Source organism: Triturus cristatus, chromosome 7 (genome assembly GCF_964204655.1).
Source record: "Triturus cristatus chromosome 7, aTriCri1.1, whole genome shotgun sequence".
In the NCBI taxonomy this organism is placed as follows: domain Eukaryota; kingdom Metazoa; phylum Chordata; class Amphibia; order Caudata; family Salamandridae; genus Triturus; species Triturus cristatus.
In genome coordinates, this window is record NC_140590.1 from 1,452,931,442 (window position 1) to 1,452,956,527 (window position 25,086).

Genomic DNA, 25,086 nt, shown 5'->3' on the forward strand with positions numbered 1-25,086 from the left:
ATTTTTTTATTTATTTTTTTACTTAACTGAGCCTAGTTTTCACTCGGACCCATGTCATGGAGTATAGTGAGATAACTGCTCTTAGCAGCATAGGGGTGTACCCCATGCACCCGCTTTCCCTATATACCCTGTTAAATGTCACACTATAAGCAAAAAGCAGCAAAAGAGCGAAAGGCTGCTTTTTTTTGCCAGCTTGGTGCCTCAAGAAAGATAGTACAAAGATATTGTCCTCTGTTGATGACCCTTCTCTTAAGCTGGAGTGGAGAAACTGTAAAATATTTACTCTTGAACCCACACCTCTAGCTGCTCCAGCCGGGTTTGTGCATATGCTTTGGCCTCTTGGAAAGGACATTGCTTTAGGTTGAAAGTATTCATAAGAAAAATTAGTTGCTTGCCTTATGGAACTCTTTCGGATGGATACTTATGCTTGCAGATTTCTCACCTCTTGAATATCCTTTCATGCGCCAGGGTGGTCCATAAATACCTCTGCCTACAACTCTCCCATGACTGTAGAAGTCATGAGCTTTCTATCCATGCCAGCAGTGACATCGGTGATATTGCAGGACCCATGATGCTACATATCCCCCTCACCCCACCACCACCCTGTCGAGCAGACTTAATTTTACTCTTTTTTTCTGCACTTTCAGTGCAGTCCGGAACTCTTGAGAGAATTTTATTGCAAAATTATTTTCAACAGTGCCACAATTAAATGTTAGACCAAAGACGATTTAAACCTTGTAATGAGGGGAGGGAGGAGGACTATAGCGAGTAGATTCAGGCTAGCACAAGTTTCTTTCGAAACACCCTGCCACTGAAAGTCTAATTATCCATCCATCTTCCTCATCTACATTTTCTGCAGGCATCTGCTGATGGAGTTAAAAAGACTGGAATCCTTGTCCAAAAATAGAATTGTTTTTCCTGTGGGGAGCCTGGCTCTAAAGTCACTTAATGGCAAATATCTGTTAGGTATATCCACGTCTTAGAAACCAGGCGTATGCAGAACCCTTTAAATCTAGCGCTGCCTGTCATTGCCCCCTTGGTTTGCTGTCCCCAAAAACAACATCCAGGGATTTCCCAAATTTTGTGGTTTCAGAAGAGGCCTCAATTTCCACCGGCATCAGGTAGCCATCATACAGCAGCAGGCCCATAACCTTATCTATGCAACAGTGCAGACTCTATGGAAAGGGCAGAGGTTGAACTCCTTCTCATCCAGTCATCTCCACTCCTACTCTTCAGCCACCAGAGGAAGCGGCCCTTGTTTGTCCTTGGCAGCGTATTCAAGGACATTGGGAGGTCAGGTGTCCTCTTTTCCACAGGCTTGAAAGGCCATACCTTCAGGCCAGTGTGTCCTGCAGATTTTGGAAAAGGGGTATGCCCTACCCTTTCACTATTCTCCTCCACTGTATCCCCCACCACTCCCTCACCCCTCCACCTCCCGTGCCCCATTCAGACCTTTATCGGGACCACCTGCTGCTGCAACAGGAGACAGCCTTGCTTCAGAAAGCAGCTTTAGAGATGGTGACAGAGAAGGAGATTGAAAAACGATGCTAGTCCAGATGCTTTCTTATTTCAGATAAAGTTGGTAGCCTTCTTACCGATTCTGGACCTCATGGCATTGAACCTCATCCTTGGGAAAGAGGTCAAGTTACTGTTCTTAGCGCATGTTCTTTTGGAGCTGATACCTGGAGACAGGATGATGTCACTCATTTTACAGGACATATATTTCCACATGCAGATCCTGAAGTCCCACAGGAAGTAGCTGAGATTTATAGTGGGTATGACCCACTGCCAGTTTGTGGTGATTCCCTTTGGCCTGGCAACTCATCTCAGAAGCTTGTAGACTCCTTTTTGTTATGCTAATTAAACTTCTAGAGCGCATGAATACCTGGAGGTATCTTGGCACTAGCGCTGTTGAGTGGGCTCAGATCAGTACTTAACTGGTAAAAAGTCAGGTCTCTAATTCCAAGTTTGGTATGGTTCTGATGTGGAAAGGTAGCTCGTTCCATTCTTTTGTAGTATTTGTCGCAAAGCTTCGCAACCCCCCTCCCCCCCCCCCCCTTGGTCTTTTAAAACATGGGGACCAAAAGTTACTTAACTCCTAGGGAACGCACATTGCCAACTGGGTAATACCATTTGAAACAATGTTTCAAGTAGTCAGGATCGATATCATGAAGGGCTTCATTGGTTAAACCGAGGGCTTTTACTCTGATTTGTTGCCTAATGGGGGGGCCAATGCAGCCTAGTATTGGCTTGTGAAGCTGATTTATGTTTATGAATTCCAGCCAGCAGTATAGCAGCTGCATTCTGCTGGGCCCGTAGCCTGTTCATGTGCTGATGTTGCATGTTTGAGTACAGGTCATTGCAATCATCTATCTTGGGTAGAACCAAGGCCGTTACAACAGTTTTTTGTGCCCCAGGAGGGATGAACGTAATAATTATTTTTTATCATCCTAAAGATGTAAAAAAAAAGAGGATGAGGTAACTGCATTCACCTGCTGGCCAAAGGTACTGTTTATCTGTTGTAGCTCTCAGATGCCTAACCTTACACACCGGGGCTGGCAGGGTTTCTAATTCATCAGGCCACCGCAAAGGTGACCATAGAGGAGCATTATTATCAAATAGGATAAGCTATGCCTTTCCAGGATTAAATTTTGAGCAGTTACCGTTCAGCCATTTCCGAATAGCTCTATTGCAGTCATTGAATCTTGGGCCTGTAACACTATCGCCAGTGGACATTGACACCACAGTTTGACTATTGTCTGCATAAGATGTTAGCTCAAATCCAAAGGACCTAATCAAGACTGCAAGATGTGTCACATGAACATTGAACAACATTGGACTGAGGAAGGATCCCTGCAGGCCCCCACATGGAAGTGAAAAAGGGACAGATACAAAGTGATTCAGAACTACAGTTTGCTTTTGCTCTGACAGAAAAGATTTCAGTTGAGCAAAAGCAGTCCCTCAATAACAGCCTGGAGACGGTTGACCAATATTTATTGCTTGACCGTGTCGAAGGCTGCCGATAAATCGAGTAAGACAAGGGCCGCACAGCCACCCCTGTCCAAAATAGCTCTAATTCCTTTGTTGTTTTTATTAGGGCCGTTTCGGCACTAAAACTGCTTCTGAACCCTAACTGGGTAGTATCTAGCAGCTGATTTTACTGAATGAAAAGGGCAAGCTGCTGATTCATAGCCTTTTCAATGATCATCCCTGGTGAAGGAAGGCGAGAAATAGGATGATAGCTATTCAGGTGCATCAGGTTCAGATTAGGCTTTTTTATGAGAGGAAATATAGACTCTTCCTTCCAGTACTGAGGAAAATATCCAGCTCTAAATGTGGAGTTGAATATGCTGGTAAAGTGCGTAGCAATATTGTCTGCAGCTGCAAGTCACTGAAGGGGGGCATGAGTCCATAGGAGAACCTGACTTGGCTGCTTGGATTTGGGCTATTACTTGATTAAGGGACATTGCTGAGAACGCCGAGAATGTAGAGTGGCTTAGATTTGAATCGTATTGACTTGTTCCTTCCTGTTTAAGTGTAATCAAACTTATTGTAGACTTGGACTACTCTATCAAGAAAAAAGTTAGTCAGCATATTACAGAAAGCCTGACTGCTATTAATCTGATTATTACTGGGAACAGAAGATAAGCTTTTGTGACTACCTGGAATAGTTCTTATCCCTTTCTGGACGAATGGCTCCTAAAAGTGGCACAGTCAGAGGCATCCCTGATGCAACATGGGTGTGCATAAATCTCTCCTAGAGTACTCTGAGTTTCCTGTTCATAGAGGCAGTACTGATACCACCTTGACGCGAGCCTTTCCTCCTGTGCAGAGGATACGGGACTTCATGCATTTCTCCCACAATTTCAGGAAGATGCTTACATTCCAGTCCTATGCATCTTACCCCTGCTTGCTCTGCAGGCTTCTTGCATCCTCCTGGTCACACATGCCCACTGTCCTATGAGGGCCATTTAGTGGTTTCTTTGCAGGCAGTGGTCCCAGCACAGAAAACATCTGTCAGACTCCATAGTTCTCTCTAGGGACACTGCATCTGAGCTTACCTATTAGGGCATTGAGGGGAACCCCAGCTACCCGTAGTAATGATTGATGCCTCTTCTGTGGAGGGAGGGGCCCCTCTGGAGATCAGAGGCCCTGGTCTCCAGGGGCACAGGGTTTGCACAGCAATCTGCTCAATGATTTGCCTAGCTCTAAAGGTATTCCTCCCTTTCCTTCGTAATCCATCATTTCACATTTTACCATCAGAAGAAAGCTCTGTCAGCATTTGGAAAGTTTCTCATCATGGTTTTGAAGGCAACATCGCAGACTGGATTTTGATTTCTGGTTGTTTTAGCAATCTGACTAGTAGTGTTAATGGCGGGTAGGTTTATGGTAAATGTTGTCAGAGATTTTTGCCATCTAACTGCATTGGTATGAGCGTTGCGTGGCTTGTAGTTAGTGATATAACTCATAGTTGCACGTCGTCTTGATGCGCTACATTAGCCATATACTTGTCTTGTTGATCATTGTGGCATGGTAGGGCGTACTGCTATTATGAGCACAACAAGTGGTGAGAGTGTGGTGATCAGTCTCATTTGTTCCTCTGCATGTTTGTTGTTTATATGTTGTTAGTGCTGTTGTAAGCTTGGTAAAATGTAAATGTAAATTGATACTTGTATAGCGCACTACTCACCCGCAAGGGTCTCAAGGCGCTTGTACGAATACCGCTGTGGAACCCATCCTGGCTTTCCCTGTGAGGCGTCCACTCCTGGGCACCCCCAAGGTGGAAGCCAGGCATCCTTAGCGTTGTGGGGGCCGTTGTGGAGATTAAGCAAGCTATTGCCCAGAGTTGCAGAGTGGGACTCCATGATTGGAATGGCACCGAGGCGAGAATTATCAGGTCCGTGGAATTTTGAGCCCAAGACCCGCCGAGGCGGGGAATTGAACCCTGGTCCCGGGCTAGACCTCTGCATCAGGGTCTGCCGCTCTAATCATTGAGCCACACTTCTCCCAACCATGTAAAATCTGAGCTGCGTTCAGTCTAATATTTCACTTAGAAATGTTCTCCTTAAAAGAAGATTCAGAATGTTGCTTTGAGTTGGAGTGTTGGCTGTCCTCAGGTGACCCACTAAACCTCAGCTCGCAGCTGCAGCGAAAGCCTTTGAGACCGCGGTGATGAAGACTGTGTGTTTTTTGCAATGTTGCTATAAAATTATCTCCTTCTTTTGTTTGCTCTCCTATCCAGACAAAGAAGGAGCCGAGCGACTCTCCAAGACGGTGGATGAAGCCTGCTTGCTGTTAGCGGAATACAATGGTCGGCTGGCTGCTGAACTAGATGACCGGCGTCAACTTGCAAAAATGCTTTTAGAATACACTCAAAGCCAGAAGGATATCCTGCAGGAAAAAGAGAAGAAACTAGAAGTGAGTATGTTTCTGATGTGTTACAGAGGCTGCTTGGTACATTTCATTGATGCTATATAAATGAGTGCTCTTCCGTTCAAGTCACTTTGGCACATCAGCGTCTAAGTTCATGACCTTTGGTAGCTTGCTTCTTCCAAGTTACAGCCTTCACTGTGGGAAATGTGTAGGCATTTTTTGCGGTACTTTAAATTAAATGAACAGGAGAGATGTGGCAGGATGAAATGTCCATTATTCCTTGATATTGTGAAGTTCCAAAAATTAAACCAGCACTTTGTCGGAAGTTTGTAAGCAGTGACCAGCTTGTAAATAATGCGTTTACTGCTCTTTTGTCCAGAGCAGGTTGTACACAATGTAACATGACAAATCCTCAAACAGGAGTTGTAATTGTAAAAAGGGGTTTTGTGAAGTGGCATAGCCTAAGCTTAGCAAATGGAGGATTTTAGATAAGCTGGAAACAGCATGTGTGCGTATGGCCTGTTTTGAGTATAACACACAGTGTCCTATAGCAAGACATTTGTGCAAGCCTGGGGAAGTGAATGCATAGTTAGGATTAGAGACCCACAAAGATAAGATGACAAAATGATTGGCAAGATCAATACTATGGCTTAATTTGAATTGTTTAAACCTATAAAACAAAAATGAGGAGAAATTGAAAGCTGTTTGCAGCCTCAGAGGTTTGTGCAGTTGAAGCGAGATATAGAAAACTAGACACAGGCAATCAGAAAATAGCTTAAATATTTCAATACCTTAAAATATACAGATACTCCAAGACCTGTTGGGAGAAGTAAATCATATAAAATAATGATTAGAGGGAAGGTGGAATAGCTGAAACAAGGTTGGCTAAAGAGTAAAAAGTTACAGGAAGAACTATATTAAAACTAACAACTGGGTTTTGAGCTGACTGAGTTGGTGAGTGGAGAAAAACACAAATAATAATGATAGAAAGAGTAGTTTGAAATATTATTGTCAAGAAAGTGGAAAATAGTAACAGAGCTAAAAGGCCAAAGAAAAGGGTGGAAAGAGTAATGGGGATGGACTCCTGCTTGAGCTCTGGGTACCCGGTTGAAGGAGAAGCAATGTCTAAGTACTAATGCAGTAGACACAGGAAGACATTTTTGTAGGGATATGAATGAAACCAGGGTAGAACAAGATCCTGGCTCACAGGTGTTTGGAAATGGTGGGAAACTCCATCCATGACCATACATCTCCTGCTGCCTGTGACTGCACATGGCTAATTGATGTGTTACTCCGAGGTTGATGTCTTCAGCTCCCAGAAGAGTATTTGAAACTGGAATCACAAAATAAAGTGAAAGAATGGGTGGCCTGGTGCCATATTCAGTAAAGGGAATTGTTTTTAATATTAAGTGCAGGCGAAATATGCCTATGCATGGGATACTTTTACCAAATTGAGAACAGTATGTTGGAGGCATGTGTGGCTATAGATTTGCATATTCCTGCCATCCAGTGTTGGGTCTGGATGTGTGCAAGTTGTTTTTCTTTGAAGAATTCTTTCCAGTCTCGTGGGAGAGTGACTCCTCCTCTTGGTGATCATGCGCACGGGCATCAACTCCATAGATTGTTTTCTTTCTGCCGTCTGGTTTGGGCGTGTGTGCCTGCGCTCCAGTTCGACACCGTCCCAATGCTCTTTTCGGTTTGTTCACCTTGTGGGTATTGGTTCTATTGCATGTCCCATTTTAGCATATCCGGGTATGTATATATCTCTTGCCGAGTGGCTTCAACTGCAGTCCCTACAGGGCTTCACGCTTCGGGTCCTTCTTCAGTCTCCATCAAGTTTTCCAGAGAATACCTTGTAGGTGATGAAACAGACGCTCTTCCCTTACTGTCCTCAATGCCACGCAAATGAATCCCAGGACTGACTTACACCAGATCTGTAATCTGTGCTTGTCACCAGAACACAGAGAAGCGGATTGCGATGCCTGATGCTCCTTCTGCTCCAAGAAAACCCTTCGAGACCCATTGCGCAAGTCGGTTTGAGATGTTGCAGATGAGCATAGAGGATACTCCAGACCTTATTGGTCTTGACGATGTTGAGGAGGACAAGCAACACCCTCAACCGTCTGTTGCGGAGGAAGGGGCGTTCTTGATACAAGGCAGTTCCGGATTCGACCTCTAGGTCAACCTGGAGATGGAGGAAGTAACGTCTGCTCAACAGTCTGTGAGTACGGTACCCTCTGCGCCTCAAAACCACATCGAACAGCCCAAAATGCATTCGTCCCCACTGGGACAGCATACAGAGACCCTTGGTCCTCTGCTGCCTTCTGGCGATGGCCTACACTGAGCAACTGGTTCAGATGTCCTGCCTTCCAGCTCAGCTTAAAAAAACCAACTGAAGCATCTAGTACTTCTGTCTCGGAACGCCAGCCGGCACCTACGTGGCCTTCGGTGACAAGCCGATCATCACCGTTGACATCCACTGCTTTGATGTGGAGAAGTGTGGCTCAATGCTTAGAGCGGCAGACCCTGATGCAGAGATCTGGCCCGGGACCAGGGTTCAATTCCTGCCTCGGCGGGTCTTGGGCTCAATTTCCTCAGACCTGATAATTCACGCCTCGGTGCCTACTCTAATCATGGGTCCCACTCTGCAACTCTGGGCAATAGCTTGCTTAATCTCCACAACGGCCCCAACAGCGCTGGGGATGCCTGGCTTCACCTTGGGGTGCCCAGGAGTGGACATTTCACAGGGAAAGCCATGAAGGGTTCCACAGCGGTATGAGTACAAGCGCCAGGACGCCCTGTTGCTGGGGCAGCAGTGCGCTATACAAGCACAAAATTTCATTTCATTTCAAACCAAGCAGAGCTTCGCGATCAAAACCTGGGTCGGACCTGAGATCCTCAAAGCAGACATCCAACCCTGAAACCGGCATGCCAGTGGAGCCCGTCCTACATCAACTCAGAGAGCAACTGGATGCCTGAAAGAAACAGTTCGAGGCATATGAGCTGCAGATTATACACTGTGCATAGATCGCCATCTGGTGTTGGGCCCGGATGTTTGCAGTTTGTTTTTCCTCTTGGAAAGTCTTTGGAAGTCACGAGTTTGGTGACTCCTCCTCTGGTCGGTATTGCGCATGGGCTTCGACTCCATCCTCAGATTGTTTTTTTCCGCCATCGGGCTCGGATGTAAAACTTCGCGCTCCGGTTCCGAACTTCCCAGTTCACCGATCGACGCACAAATCCTCGCTCATCGAGTTTCTTCAAAGACATAAATCATCTTATTCATCTTCTCTTCGGCACTTCTTCGATTCCGGTGGTCGACGGCGGCCTTCGGGCCTATTCCGGCTCCGGTCTCGGCTGATGGAAAGAACTCCCTTCAAGAAGTGCCCTCGATGTGTGTCCAAGTTTCCCCACACCGATCTCCATGAGGTGTGCAACCTCTGCCTCTCCCCAGAATACGAGGCCCGAGACTGTCCCGCCTGCAAGTCTTTTCGCTCAAAAAGACCATTCGAGATCGACGGGCTAGACGCAACATGGCGCACTCCTCGACCTCCGCTCCAGTTGACATCTTCGGGGACGACGTCGAAGCTCCGGGACAGCAGGACATCGAACAGGAGGACGACTACCTCGTCAGCGCTTCCGAGGCCGACGACTCAGATGTGGAGGACATCACCCCGGCGCAGCGGGTCGTGAGTACAATTCCCCCTCCCACGCCGATCCCGAAAAAGGCTTCGGTCACACCTTCGCCTCCGGGCCTATGCAAGACCAAGGACACGACTTCTCACACCCCACCTTCGGGCCCGGTAAAGAAGCCTTCTAAGCCTTCCGGCAGCTCGGGCTCGAGCCAGCCGACCACTGGTGCCGACAAACACACTTCGGCACCGAAGAAAAAATCGGCCTCCACCTCCACACCGAACCCGGCACCAAAGCCTTCGGTGCCGAAACCTGCTCCGGTGCCGACCAAACATCACAAGACCCTCGGCACCGACACTCCCGTGCCGAAATCCCCTTCGGCACCGACCAAAAAACCGGAGGTTCCCAGGAAGCACGGCTCCGACAAACCTAAGAAGCCGTCGGCCCCGAAACAGTGGGCGTCGACCGATCAACCAGTGTCACAGGAGCTTTTCACACCGGATCCTTGCAGAAAACCCTCACCAAGGATCCAAAGACCGGACACTTGACATTGTCTTCGAAAAAGAGACATTTAGACAAGCCGGCTCCACCTCCCACTCCAAAGAGAAAGGACATTGCTACCTCTCCTTTCAGGGTGCCTTCCCCACCTCCTTTACCACCTCCACCCTCTCCACCTCCACCCCCTCCACCTCATCGTTCCCCCACCTTGTCCCCTGTCCCAGACGATTTGGGGGACCCTTACTATGATCCAGCAGATGTGCCACAAGATCCCACTCCTACTGGATCTCCAGACCCATGGGGATGATTATAACAATCCGAACATCCCAGATGTCCCACAGGATGACCTTTACCCATCTAGGCCATCCCCTCCTGAAGATTCCTTGGGTTTTCACCACTTGTTACAACGGGCGGCACACTACCACGGGGTGGAGTTACACAACGACCCAGTGGAGGAGGACTTCCTCCTAGACACCTTCGATGATACACATAGGTCCACTGCCATTCTACCTATGTTAAAGGGCGTAATTAAACATGCCCCTGAGGTTTTCAAAGACCCAGTCAGGGCCAGGGTCCTTAACCCTCGAATAGAAAAGAAGTACAAAGCCGCCCATACAGACCCTTCTTACATTAAGGGCCCTGCACCATTAGATTCCCTAGTTTGTATCTACAGCCAGGAAGCGCTCCAATTCTCAGGCGTCAGGCGAAGCGCCCCCACCCGACAAAGAGTCCAAGCTCCCCCACCCGACAAAGAGTCCAGGCTCCTAGATGCGTCAGGGAAGCGCACTGCGTCACAAGCGGCCAATATATGGCGTATTGCCAATACGCAAGCACTCTTGGCCCGGTACGACAGGGCGCACTATGATGAGCTAGAATCCATCATGCACCATCTCCCTGAAAAGTACAAGACTAGGGCTAATGAACTTATTCAAGAGGGGAAAACAATAACCAATACCTCAATACGATGTGCCCTAGATGCGGCAGATACGGCCCCCAGGGCCATAAACACCAGTGTCCTTCTCCGTCGCCTTGCCTGGCTCAGGGTTTAAACCAGAGGTTCAAGCCTCTATATTAAATCACCCATTCGACTAAGATCATCTATTTGGCCCTAAAGTAGATGAAGCCCTGGAAAAAATGAAGAAAGATACAGACACGCCGAAATCTATGGGAGCCCTACAAACACAGACTCCCAGACGCTCCTTTCGCCGTTCTTCCTTTCGGGGCACGGGTAGAGGCTACTCATCAGACAGTGCATCCACGTCCTATAAATCCCCCCTCAGTCTACCTTCAATAAAGGTTATCAAAGAGGCGGATACAGAGGCAATAATAATAATGGCAGAGGCAAAACAAATACCGCCCGCTCTGCCACACCTCCCGCCCAATGACTTTCCCCCGCTCCCTCCAGACCATTCCACTACGGTCGGAGGCAGACTACAGCATTTCCTTCACGTCTGGGAGACAATCACCTCAGACAAATGGGTGACGCAAATTATTCAGTCGGGATATTGCCTGGAATTAACATCAACACCCCCCAACATTCCACCCAGGCACCGCCCTATGTCGCAAGAACATACTGTGCTACTAACACAAGAGGTAATCTCCCTCCTGCAAAAAGGAGCAATAGAGCAGGTCCCCATAAATCAACAAAATTTAGGGTTCTACTCCCTGTACTTTCTGATTCCAAAAACAGACGAGACCCTAAGACCTATCTTAGATCTCAGACCTCTAAACACTTACATTCATTCGGACCATTTTCACATGGTAACCCTCCAACAGGTTCTTCCACTTCTCTCCCAGAACGATTTTCTCACCACTCTGGACTTGAAAGACGCGTACTTTCACATCCCAGTACACCACTCCCACAGAAAGTACCTCAGGTTTGTGGTAGACTGACACCACTACCAGTTCAAGGTGCTCCCGTTCGGGGTAACAACAGCACCAAGGGTGTTCACCAAGTGCCTCGCAGTAGTGGCTGCACACCTCAGAAGACAGCACATTCACGTCTTCCCTTATCTAGACGATTGGCTGATAAAAGCCACGTCCTACCAACAATGTGTGCAACATACCGCCGCTACGGACCAACTCCTTCACCAGCTAGGTTTCACGGTGAACCATCAAAAATCCCACCTGGTACCCTCACACACAAAACAGTATCTCGGTGCCACCATAGACACCTCCAAAGCCATAGCCTATCCCAATCCTGCCAGGATTGCAAAAATACAGGCGCTGCGTCAAAAATTCCTATCTCAACACTCTCTCCCAGCAAGAGTGTTTATGCAGCTCATAGGTATGATGGCCTCTTGCATCTTTATAGTGCCGCATTCAAGACTCCAAATGCGTCCACTCCAAGAGTGCTTGGCGTGCCAGTGGAACCAGGCCCAGGGAAAACTGACAGATCTGGTGTTGGTAGACGGTCGCACCCATCGCTCTCTGCAGTGGTGGAACAGCACAAACCTTTCCAGAGGTCGACCGTTCCTGGACCCGGTCCCACAAATAATCCTAACAGCAGATGCATCGCTCTCCGGCTGGGGAGCTCATCTGTTACATCTTACAGCACAGGGCACGTGGACGCCGCAACAGAAGTTACTCCACATCAACCATCTGGAGTTACTGGCGATCTTCCTCGCCCTGAAATCCTTCCAGGCGCAGATCTCAGGCAAGGCAGTCCTCATTCGCACAGACAACATGACTGCCATGTACTACATTCAAAAACAGGGGGGCACACACTCTCCACAGCTCTCTGTTAGCACAGAGCATATGGAGATGGGCAATTCCGCAAAAGATTTTCCTCCTGGCCCAACACGTCCCAGGAGTACAAAACACCGTGGCAGATCTGCTGAGCAGGCAGACACAGCAGATCCACGAGTGGGAACTTCACCCACAAGTTCTTCACCCGTTCTTTCAGAAGTGGGGCCATCCACACATAGACCTATTCGCCACCCACAAAAACAAAAATGCCCAAGCTTCGCCGCCAGATATCCACACCCATTGTCCGAAGGCAATGCGATATGGATGAACTGGTCAAACAAATGTGCATACGCTTTTCCACCTCTCCCACTAATTCCATTAGTGGTGCGAAAGCTACAGCAGCATTCCCTGACTCTGATCCTGGTAGCTCCAACATGGGCCAGACACCGTGGTACACCACACTGCTGGAACTCTCAGTTGTACCACACCAAAAGCTACGCCTCTCGCCATGCCTCCTAACCCAGAACCATGGAGAGATCAGGCACCCGGACCAGCTCAGCTCAACCTTGCGATCTGGCTCCTGAGTTCCTAGAATTTGGATATCTTAACCTTCCCCCTGATTGAATGGACATTATCAGGGAAGCTAGGCGCCCTACTACTAGGGCATGCTACGCAGCAAAGTGGAAAAGATTTGTTGTTTACTGCCACAACAACACAATCAATCCTTTAAATGTATCCATACAACACATTATATGTTAGTGACTCCATTTGCAAAGGTGTAACCTAGCATATACTTCCATTCGGTTACACCTCGCGGCAATTGCGGCCTATTTACAAAATAGGCAGCACCTCTCACTTTATAAAGTACCTGCCATCAAGGCCTTTATGGAAGGCCTCAAGAGAGTGATTCCACCCAGAGTGCCACCCTCAACTGTTTGGAACTTGAATGTAGTTCTCACACGGTTAATGGGACCCCCTTTCGAACCATTACATAAGTGTGAGCTCCAATTTCTCACATGGAAAACAGCTTTTCTAGTGTCTATCACTTCCCTCAGAAGAGTTAGTGAAATACAGGCACTCACTATACAAGAACCTTTTCTTCAGATGCATCACAACAAGGTTGTACTCCGCACCAATCCCAAATTTCTACCCCAGGTGATTTCTCTATTCCATTTAAACCAGTCGGTAGAATTACCAGTCTTTTTCTCGCAACCCCAAACAGTTGCGGAAAGAGCCTTACACACACTGGACGTTAAAAGGGCTTTACTTTATTACATCCAGAGAACACAACCTTTCAGGAAAACCAAACAGCTATTTGTTTCCTTCTCCCCACCACATAATTCCAAATCAGGGATAGCTAGGTGGATTGTAAAATGCATACAGATTTGCTACCACGAAGTAAAACGAACGCTATCGGTTCCCCCTAAAGCCCACTCTACAAGGAAGATAGGGGCTTCTATGGCTTTCCTAGGGAACATACCACTAGATGACATCTGCAAGGCAGCGACATGGTCAACACCGCACACCTTCACAAAACATTACTGTGTAGATGTGCAAACCAAGCAACAAGCTAGTGTGGGCCAAGCTGTTCTAAAAACACTGTTTCAAACAACTGCAACGGATACCGGTGGTCGCCGCTAGGGTTGGGTACTGCTATGTAATCTATGCACAGTGTAAATTCTGCAGCTCCTATGCCTGGAACGGAATATGCCACTTACCAGTATGCATCTGTTCTTGGCATGTAGAGCTGCAGATCTATACACGCCCACCCGCCTCCCCGGCTACCTGTATCCGTTCCAGACTTATCTTATTTAGATACAATACACATGGGTTTCTTTACTGTTATTACTACGCTCCATCTTTCCCTGCTGGCGAAAAACAATCTGAGGATGGAGCCGAAGCCCATGCGCAATACCAACCAGAGGAGGAGTCACCAAACTCGTGACTTCCAAAGACTTTCCAAGAGGAAAAACAAACTGCAAACATCCGGGCCCAACACCAGATGGCGATCTATTCACAGTGTATAGATCTGCAGCTCTACATGCCAAGAACAGATGCATACTGGTAAGTAGCATATTCCTTTCACATCCAGCTTCTAACCAGCCGTATCTTTGCCACATCTTATACACTCATTCCTCCGCCACCAAAAAGACTGCTGTCTTTCCAGGAGGTTTTGGATTTACCGGTGCCCCCGAAACACAGTAAGAATCTGGCAGACCAGGCCAACAGCCCTTTGCTTCTTCCACCACCCTCACCACGTCAACTACCTTCATCACCACCAGCTTCACCCTCTCCACCACAATCTATAGGGGACCCACTGGATATTTCACTTCAGGCGTCTCAACAGTCTGATACAGTTGGGCATCATGGGGAAAGGGCACTTTTGGGACACCACCACATATTGACCCCTGGGATACATATGAAATTGAACCATCAGGGGACACGGATCCAGATCTTTATCCCACCTGACCCTCCCCTCCCGATGAATCAACATCTTATCAGGAACTTGTAGACAGAGCTTCTTCGTTCCACAAAGTACACTCCATAAAGAGCCACTGGAAGAGTATTGTCTCTTTGAAATCCATACCTCCACTCATAGGGCTACAGAATATCTCCAGATGCTAAAGGCATGCTGAGGCATACAGAGGAGATCTTTAAAGACCCTATTAGGGCTAGGGTTATAACTCCCAGGGTGGACAAGAAGTATAAGGCCTCCCCTTCTGTTCCCATTTACAGCCGGGCCAACTTCCACCAGAATCTCTTATCACCACTGCTCTCAAGCTAGCAGAGATGCCCTGTCGCCTTATAAAGAAAGCAAGTGAATAGATGAAGTGGAGAAAAGGGTTGCAGCACAATCTGCCAGTCATTGCTCGATGGACCTGTTTTCGCATAACGATTCGCTGGGATGAGATGGAGGATCTTCTCCAATATCTCCCAGATGAGCTCAAGACGGGGACAAGAACTGTCTCGGATGGCAAGCTAATATCAAATATTTCAATCCACTGTACCTTCGACTCTGCCGACACTGCAGCTAGGGGTATAAACACTAGCCTCTTACTCTGATGGCATGCATGGCCCCGCGTTTCTGGTTTCAAACCAGGGGTTCAGCAGAATGTGCTCAACCTGCCATTTGACAAAGATCATCTGGTTGGTCCTCACGTAGACCAAACATTGGAGAAAAGTAAGGAAGAGACAGACGGCAAAAGCAATGGGGTCCCTCCAAACATCTGCTTCCTGTGACTTATTACACAGTCCCCAGCTTCTGTGGAGGTTCCAAAGCAGCCGCTTCCGACACCTCCACCTTGCATCACTGCAACCAGGATCAACATACTCCCCCTCAAGTTTATTTCAGAGGGTCCTACAGAGGTAACAATGACATAGGCAGAGGCAAGGGTACTGCCCCACGCTGAGCAGCACCCACCACCAAGCATTGACTTCCCTCTCCTACCTCCTGACGATACAACACTTGTCAGAGTTCACTTACAAAATTTTGTACCGATATGGCAAACAAACAGTTACATCAGACCTGTGGGTATTATCCAACATGGGTATTGACTGGAGCTCATGTCACACCTCCCAGAATTCCACCTTTCAGTCATAGGCTATCACCGGAACATCAAACATTTCTCAAACAGGATGTTTAACATCACCAGGGTTCAGGGATTATACTGTCTAAACTTCCTAATACTCAAAAAGGATGGATCTTTACAGCCAATTCTAGACCTCTGGCCACTAAACTAATACATCCTGTCAGAGCACTTCCACATGGTAACCTTACAAAATGTGATCCCACTTCAACAAGGTGACTTTATGGATACACTAGACCTAAAGGACGCCTATTTTCACATAGCAATAAACCGAGCACATTGCAAATACAAGGTGTGTGTTGGTCTGCAAACATAGGTAATAAGTCCTCTCTTTCAGGGTGACTACTTCACCTCTGGTATTCACGAAGTACCTTGCGATGGTAGCAGCACATCTAGCAGACAAAAAGTCCACATATTTCCATATCTGGACAATTGGCTTATTAAAGCCAACACTCACCAGCAGTGTCAACACCACACTCCAGTCCCAATATATCTGCTCCATCGCTTAGGGTTCACCATCAATTTCACCAAGTATCCCCCTTCAACCCGCTCCAGTTTCAACCATATCTACGGGCTATTCTAAACACATACATAGGACTAGCCTATCTCAGTCCTGCAAGAAACCAGTCTTGCAAAGCATTGATACCCCAGTTCCAAACAAATCACCAACTCATAGTGACAACAGTCGTGTGTCTCTTAGATATGATGGCGTTCTGCATGACTACACATGCATCCGTTGCTAAAATGCTTTGCTCAACAGTGGTCTTAGTCATAGGGTCATTTACAGGATCTAGTGTTGATAGGCCGTCCCACTTATCCCCCTCTGCAGTGGTGGAACACCAACAGACTATGACAAGGCCGGCCTTTCCTTGACCTTGTTCCCCACATCACTGTCACAATGGACATCTCTCACAGGATGGGGTGCACACATGCAAGATCTCACAGTACATGGTCCCTGGTACACTAAACGCCTAAGTCTCCACATCCACTACCTAGCAGTGAAAGCATTCCTACCTCACCTGACTGGCAGGGCTGGCTGCTCAGAAGGACAATATGACAAGCATATATTCTCTAGAAAAATGGGGGGGCAGTGGAATCATGTTCTCCACAGTGAACTCACCTATCTGAGACCATTTGGTGCTGGGCACTCCATCTCAACATTCATCTGTTAGTGAAATACCTTCCAGGAACAGGCAACGATTTTTCCGACCTCCTCAGAAGGATGCAGCAACAAGTCCATGAGTGGAAGCTCCACCCTCAAGCGTTCCTCCCCTACTTTCATGGATGGGGAATGCCTCAAATAGATCTGTTCACAACCTCCGACAACCCCGAATGCCCAAACTTCGTCTCCAGGTTCCCACACCCACTATCCAAGGGCAAGGGGCTATGGATGAGTTGGTCAGGGATATTTCTTGTACGATAGCTCAGGCAACACTCTCTCTTACTAATACTAGTGGCTCTCGCATGGGCCCATCGGCCCTGGTTCACAACATGTTTGGACCTCGGTGTAGTTCCCCATGAGAAGCTGACCAACAGGCCAGTCCTCACTCAGAACCATGGAGAAATTGGGCACCCAGTGTGGCTTCTGAGGTCATAGAATTCGGTTACCTCAATCAGCCGCCTGAATGTGTGACTATTCTTAAAGAAGTCCGTAGGCCTACCACTCGAACATGCTAGCTCAATGGAAAAGATTTGTCTGTTATTATCAATCAAAACAAATAGTTTCTTTAAATGCCATGATACAGAACATTGTCTGTTACTGGCTTCATTTAAAACTTTCCGGGCTAGCATTCACCTCCATAAGGTTACATCTTGTAAATGTAAATTGATACTTGTATAGCGCACAACTCACCCGCAAGGGTCTCAAGGCGCTTGTACGAATACCGCTGTGGATCCCATCCTGGCTTTCCCTGTGAGGCGTCCACTCCTGGACACCCCCAGGGTGGAGGCCAGGCATCCTTAGCGTTGTGGGGGCCGTTGTGGAGATTAAGCAAGCTATTGCCCAGAGTTGCAGAGTGGGACTCCATGATTGGAATGGCACCGAGGCGAGAATTATCAGGTCCATGGAATGTTTGAGCCCAAGACCCACCGAGGCGGGGAATTGAACCCTGGTCCCGGGCTAGACCTCTGCATCAGGGTCTGCCGCTCTAACCATTGAGCCACACTTCTCCACATCTTGCTGCAGTAGCTGCCTACCTACAAAATAGGCAACACGTGTCTTTATTCAAAATATCAGTCATTTAAGCTTTTATGCAGGGGCTATAGACAATAATTCTACCACTGGTTCCACCTTCACCCTCATGGAATCTTAACTTCGTTCTTACACGACTCGTGGGCTCTCCATTTGAGCCACTGCATACCTGCCCCCTTCAATTTCTCTCTTGGAAGGTGGCATTTTTAATTGCTATTACCTCACCTAGACTTTATATTGAATTCCAGGCATTACCTTGGAAGATCCTTTCTTCCAGCTATTCTACAACAGGGTGGTCCTCCGCACCAGTCCCAGATTTCTTCCAAAAAAGGTGTCTCTCACTTTCATCTCAATTATTTGAGTTACTACACCCTCCTTTCCCCCCCCCCCCCCCCCAAAAAAAAAGACTTTAGTGGTGAAGGTAATCCATACATTAGATGTCAAATGAGCCCTTGTGTACTACATTGATGGGACAGAAACTTTTAGAAAAGCTAAACCATTATTTGTTTTTTTTCACCACCTCCTAAAGGGAAACCTATATCCAAATCAGGTATTGCCAGATGAATAGTTAAGTGCATTCAAACATGTTACGATAAAGCCAAAATAACTCTACCTACATATCCTAGAGCACACACTACTCGATAATAATGAGCATCTATGGCTTTCCTAGGAAACATTACAATAGCTGACATATGCAAAGCAGCTATGTGGTCTACACCACAAACTTTCACTAAACATTATTATGTGGATGTTCTAACACGCCAACAAGCTAATGTACGTCAGGCAGTGCTGTGTACGCTTTTCCGAATAACTGAAACACCCACAGGCTAGCCACTGCTTCTGAGGAGGACTGCTTTACAGTCAATGCATAGCAGCCACACATACCTGCATGCCACAAACAGATGCTTATAGGGTAAGTAACATATTTTTTCTTCTTCAAAGGGTATTCTTTGTAGTCTTAGTCACTGAATAATCCCACCCACGCACAGGATCTTGGAACTCTTTTTTTATAAAGCATAGATTTTCAAGAAAGGTGACTATTACCTTTAGATGTATACAGAATCACTAAGTAAAACCTAGGGAACTGAAAAGGACTTCCACACACTTTTTTATAGGAAAGATGTGAATAATAGGTACAATGTAGCTATTTAGGCTGAAGTCTAAAAAGCTTGGGATAAAACTACTCTGCTCCTTTAAGGCACAGAGCGCCTTCAGAGTCTCAGCAGGCCCTGTACATGGCTAATAAGCCAGTTCCTGTTTTACGAAGAAGATAAATCATATGAAAACTGAAAGCAATGACCTTTGCCCTTTCTCTAGGAGAGAGTGTTTCTTATATCTATAGTGAACATTCCCCTGGAGGAGAACTAGATTTTCAAGTATGAAACTGTTCCTTCTCCTACAACAAAAAAAGACCTGAAGTGCACTAGTTAGCCATTCCGAAAGAGGCTTGTCCCTCTTGGGCATCTGCTCTGGAATCTGTGTGAAGGCAGTAGTGACCTGTGTGAGAGTGTACAGAACTCAAAGTGGCCCCTTTAAAAATAACTGTATTGTGGCTGTTTTTTAATAAAGCCACAGTAGCGGCCCCTATCTCTTGTAGAATCAGCCTTGGACCTACCAGGCACAAACGTGTGAGCATTACTGTAAGAGAGCAAAATACAGGGATCAATCGAACGTGAAATGGACTTTGTAGTAGTAGCTAAATCAATTTGTGTAAGACCATAATTAACAAATGGATAACCAGGTTGCCTAATACCTTTGGTTTTATCTAGATAAAAATGTTGAACTCTTTTTAAATCAATGGAATGCAAAACCTTTTTAGCTGTAGTGGAAAGATTCTGAAAGAAGGTCTAAATGGAGATTCATTAGAAATCTGAACTATGGTGGCCTCTGTGGGGGTTGAAGGGGTGGAGGGGGCGGGGAGTAGGGAGCTCGGCAAGTGCACCTCCGCTGAAAATTTGTGTAGTTACGACTTTGGCGTAACTCTACAAGGGGTACTTTCCCACTCACGGGTGAACTTGGGTCAATGCACCAATGATGAATGTGAAAGACCAGTTATTGTAGACCCGCAAACATTACTCAGTATGCAATTGATATAGAAGTAAGTTAAACTTATTTACTACTACAGTAACAATCTGTTTCTCAGTTCATCTAAAACAACTACACAGAATATTGTAAAGACGGCAACTAGATACGTCATAAAAATAACGAGAATAAAATGAACATTTCTACCATTGTTGAAATGTCATTTAAGTTTCATATAGAACCTAACACTTAATTCTATGTACTATACTATGAGAGCATGAAAGGCAGAGCAACTTGCAGTCTAGAGTTACTTGGGGAGAAACAATGCATGCATACCTTGTTGACAGCAAAGAATGTCTTTATCAGCGGAGGTGTGAAGACAGTGTTCTCTGCAAAGGGCAGACAACCACTGCGGTAGCAGTCAGTCAGTCTTCCTCCAGGACATGGCTTTATCAGCTTCAGTCTTCAGATGAGCTATATGATCTGTGAGGTGCAGTGGCAACAGCTGTGACAGTCTATGGCAGATTCACAAATGATAATCTGGGTGAATGACAACTCCCAACAAGTGGTCAAGTCCTTATATCATGAATCTCATCAGAAATTGGAATTTCTGACATACGTTTAGGAATGTCTGGCATAGATTATGTGAGTCATGGGATGCATCCCTGATATTTCCTTATGAACATATACAGCTAACTGATGTCTGTTCAGACTACATTATTTTGGTTTTATGTCTGAATGTGTTCTTAGTAAACCTTGGCATAATGAGGATGTCTGTATGTGTTCTTAGTAAACCTGGGCATGTTGAGGAGACATTTGACCCAGAAGAATGTTGTCTTAAATGTTTAATCTATGTTATTCATCGAAGAACTTGATGATATCACAGTTCTTAGAAAGATGAGGCCTGGCGACATCTGTGTTGAAAGGCAGACATGACAATGATTCTGCATCAATCGGGGAATATGGCGGTGCCCTGTGTATAAATTGATGAACATGTTAACCTCCATTGATCAATAAGGAGTCGGGCCTACATAAGATGAAGTCGGACCTTTGGGACTTTACGTCAGTATGGTGCTCAGCATCTGCACCTCATCCACAACCACGCACACGACAGCAAGGAGCTCTTCATCATCGTGAAGGTACTCTCCAACCCCAGCTCCAACACCAACGACATCCCGCCGTCGCAAGCCCTGTGCGACTCCCACGCCACTTTCTTCCACCGCAAGATAGCAGACATCTACGACCGCTTCAACACCCAGATAGCCCCAACAGACAGCAACACAACAGACTCTCCTCACATCATCGACTACGACCCCCTTCTAGCCTGGGCCAGCGTGAGCGTCGATGACACCATCAAGACCATGAGCACAATCCACTCCGGCTCTCCGTCAGACCCATTCCCGCACCACGTCTTCAACAAAGCAAGCAGCTCCATCGCACCCCACCTGCGCAACGTCATCAACCTCTCCCTCGAGACCGCGACCTTCCCAGAGAGCTGGAAACACGCTGAAATCAACGCTCTACTCGAACCCAAGGCAGACCCAAGAGACCTCAAGAACTTCCGACCCATCTCTCTGCTCCCGGCCAAGGTCATCGAGAAGATAGTCAACAGACAGCTAACCCGATACCTCGAAGAAAACAGAATCCTGGACCCTTCTCAGTCAGGGTTCCGCAACAACCACAACACTGAGACCGCCCTCATCGCCGCCACCGTCGACATCAGGACCCTGCTGGACAACAGTGAGACCGCAGCACTCATCCTCCTAGACCTCTCCACCGCCTTCGACACCGTCTGCCACCGCACACTACGCGCCCGCCGCAAGGATCCGAGACAAGGCTCTGGAATGGACCACATCCTTCCTCTCAGGCAGAACCCAGAGCGTCCGCCTCCCCCATTCCGATCCGAAGCCTCCGAGATCATCTGCGGCGTACCCCAGGGCTCCTCCCTCAGCCCAACACTGTTCAACATCTACATGACCCCGCTTGCACACGTCGCCCGACAGCACGGCCTCAACATAATCTCCAACGCCGACGACACTCAACTGATCCTCTCTCTCCCCAAGGACCCCATCACCGCCAAAGCCAACCTCCACGAAGGAATGAAAGCCGTCGCCGACTGGATGAAGGCCAGCTGCCTGAAGCTGAACTCGGACAAGACGGAGGTCCTCATCCTCGGTTCCAACCCTTCAGCCTGCGACGACTCCTGGTGGCCGACGGCTCTGGGGACAGCCCCGACACCCACAGACCACGCACGCAACCTGGGAATCATCCTAGACTCAATGACCAAGCAAGTTAACGCCATCTCCTCCTCCTGCTTAAACACCCTCCGCATGCTCCGCAAAATCTACAAATGGATCCCAACAGATACAAGAAAGACAGTCACCCAGGCCCTCGTCAGCAGCAGACTCTACTACAGAAACGCCCTCTACGCGGGAGCCCCGACCAAGCTCATCAAACTACAACGCATCCAAAACGCCTCAGCACGACTGATCCTCGACGTACCACGCCATAGCCACATCACCTCCCACCTGAGAAACCTGCACTGGCTCCCCGTCAACAAGAGGATGTCCTTCAAGCTCCTCATCCACGCACACAAGGCACTCCACAAGACCGGCCCTGCCTACCTCAACAGTCGTCTCTCCTTCTACATCCCCAACCGCCAGCTACGCTCCGCTGACCTCTCACTAGCCATAGTCCTGCCCATCCGAAGAACTACCACCGGCGGGAGATCCTTCTCCTACCTCGCCGCCAAAACATGGAACATTCCCCTACTGAGCCTACGACAGACCCAAGACCTGCTGACCTTTGGGAGAACACTCAAGACCTGGCTGTTCGATCAGTAGCAGCCCCCCCCCCCCTCCCCAGCGCCTTGAGACCCTTGCGGGTATGTAGTGCGCTTTACAAATGACTGATTGATTGATCCACTGAAATGCGTTTCAAATTAGGCGGATGTGATACTAAACAAACAGTTGTTGGGCCAGTGACCATTTTAACACTGTTTAATGCTATTGAAAGTTCCCAGGAGTTCCCGCCTGACAATAGGGAATGATTCAAGCATATGAATCTACGAAAGATATTAAAACTGGAAAACTGAAGTTAAAGGTAAGTAACTAGTTTCTTTCTCATTTCAGATTTGCCTGGCTGTTACACTTTTTTTTCCATGGATCACTCTCAAGACAGTCATTACTTCTAGCAAACGAGGTATCACAGAACAGATCATCTGATTATTCACCCAAAGGAATGTTCCGCATTTCTCACTTGGTAAATACCTTAGTAGTTCATACTGTAGGTGTCCCGAATTTCTCAGTGAACCTCCGAGTTCTTGAATTAGGGTTTCAACAATTAGAACTCGCCAGCCAACCCGCTTTGCAGGGTTAGACAGCGTAGAGGTTAAAGACTTGGCCCTCTTACCTAGATTAGTATTCCTTGGAAATGTCTTTTTCATAATGTGATGAAGCTTCATTTGCTGGGTTCCCCTTATTTAGTTATCCTCTTTGCTTGAGTGCACATGTGCATCACTGAAGACTTTTGACCTCAGTATTGTGCCCATCTGTAAAAGCCCGCTGCATGTTCAAGAACAAAAAATCCACCTATAGTCCTCTGTATTAATCTCTGCCAGGTCTGTGCAGCGAAAATGCCTGCAAGGTTTGCCAGAGATGGGGCTTAGAAGGACGGGCATTGCAGGATTCTACAGGAAGAGGTATTGGTAAGAAACAAAGCTTGGTGTTGGCTATGTGTGGTTGACTGTTCTGTATTTTATCACCGAAGTGTTTCTACTGCCTGGGGCGCGACCACGACCCCAAGTCGTGCCCCGACTGCCGGGCCATGGTGGTGAAGACTTTGCAGAAGTGGTCCTGAAAGTTGCTTGAAGTCCGGCGCCGTTCAAGGTCCCAGTCCCGTGGGAGGTCGAGGGACCGGTTGCGGAGCCCCCACCATCGTTCGTTGGGATCGAAGTCTTCGCACTCTGGGTCAGGTAAGACGAAGCATCACAAGAAGTCAAAGAAGCGCCATCCCTCTCCGGCTTCCCGTCGCGGCTGAGGGTGCGGGTGGTGCCTCCCCCGCCGCCCCGCAGAGCCTACGCCGTCAGCCTACCCACCCTTCCCGGGTCCATCTGCAGCTCTGGTCCAGCTGCAGGAATTTCTGTCAGCCATGGCTCGACTCTTTGGGCCGCCGGGCCCTGCCGGCGCGGCTTCGGGCCAGACTGGTGGTCCTTGCCCTTTACTGTCAGTGGCTCCAGCATCGCTGTCTGCCCCGGCGACGCAGGGCTCCCAAGGATCCAGGCCTGGATCCCAGTCGACGCCTGTTGACCTTGTGACACCGGCACCACCACCAACATCGCCCACGCCACCAGATGACATTGTCCCCGGTTTCAGCCCCGATGTGGGCACGGCGCCGATTCCAGCGCCAATGGGACCTTTCTACCCCTATGTCCGGCCTCTTTATTTTCGGCCTATACATCAGCCTTCGGAGAAAGGGGAGGACTGGGAGGGGTCTGAGGACCCTCTCACAGCTCAGTGTGGGTATGACCAGGACTGGGCAGAGGAGCTGGGGGATGCCAGTGGTCTTGATACCTCTCCTGACCTTGGCATGCTAACTCTTCCTACCGTGGCTACGGAGGTGGGTACAAGTTACGCAGTGGTGTTGCGTAGGGCGGGCGAGGCCCTCCACCTCGAGCTCCCTACAGTGGCCGTCAGGACTAACCTCCTGACGGAAGTGCTTCAGCCGACGGCTACCTCTGCAAAGCCACTGCTGCCTTTTATTGACCCACTTTCGGATGGGCCCAACACAGGGGCTCCTGTGGATAGGAACGTGGCCCGACGCCATCGCCCGGCCCCAGGCGACCCCCTTTTCCTTTCCCAGCACCCCACCTCTGAGAGCTTGGTTGGCAAGCCTCCACGTCCCAGAGCGCATTCTCTACCGCACCCCCGGACAGGGAATCCAAGAGACTGGAACAGTTCAGGAAGAAGATTTGTTTCTTCCGCCAGTTCAGGGCTGCGGGCTGTGAACACTGCATGCCTGTTGGGCCGTTATTCTACTCTATGTGGGATACGGTGGCGCAAGTGCTGCCTCTGTGTCCGGAAGAGGCCTGTACAGTGC

General features: G+C 48.0%; 1 protein-coding gene across 2 annotated transcripts in view; it reads left to right on the top strand.

Moving 5' to 3' along the window:
• RPRD1B (regulation of nuclear pre-mRNA domain containing 1B) overlaps positions 1 to 25,086 on the top strand; it is a 218,564-nt gene that overhangs the window by 188,103 nt on the left and 5,375 nt on the right. For both annotated transcript variants that reach the window (XM_085619202.1, XM_085619201.1), the window contains exon 7: positions 5,243 to 5,418. In XM_085619202.1, coding sequence (XP_085475328.1) covers positions 5,243 to 5,418 — 176 coding nt within the window. The remainder of the gene's footprint in view (positions 1 to 5,242; positions 5,419 to 25,086) is intronic.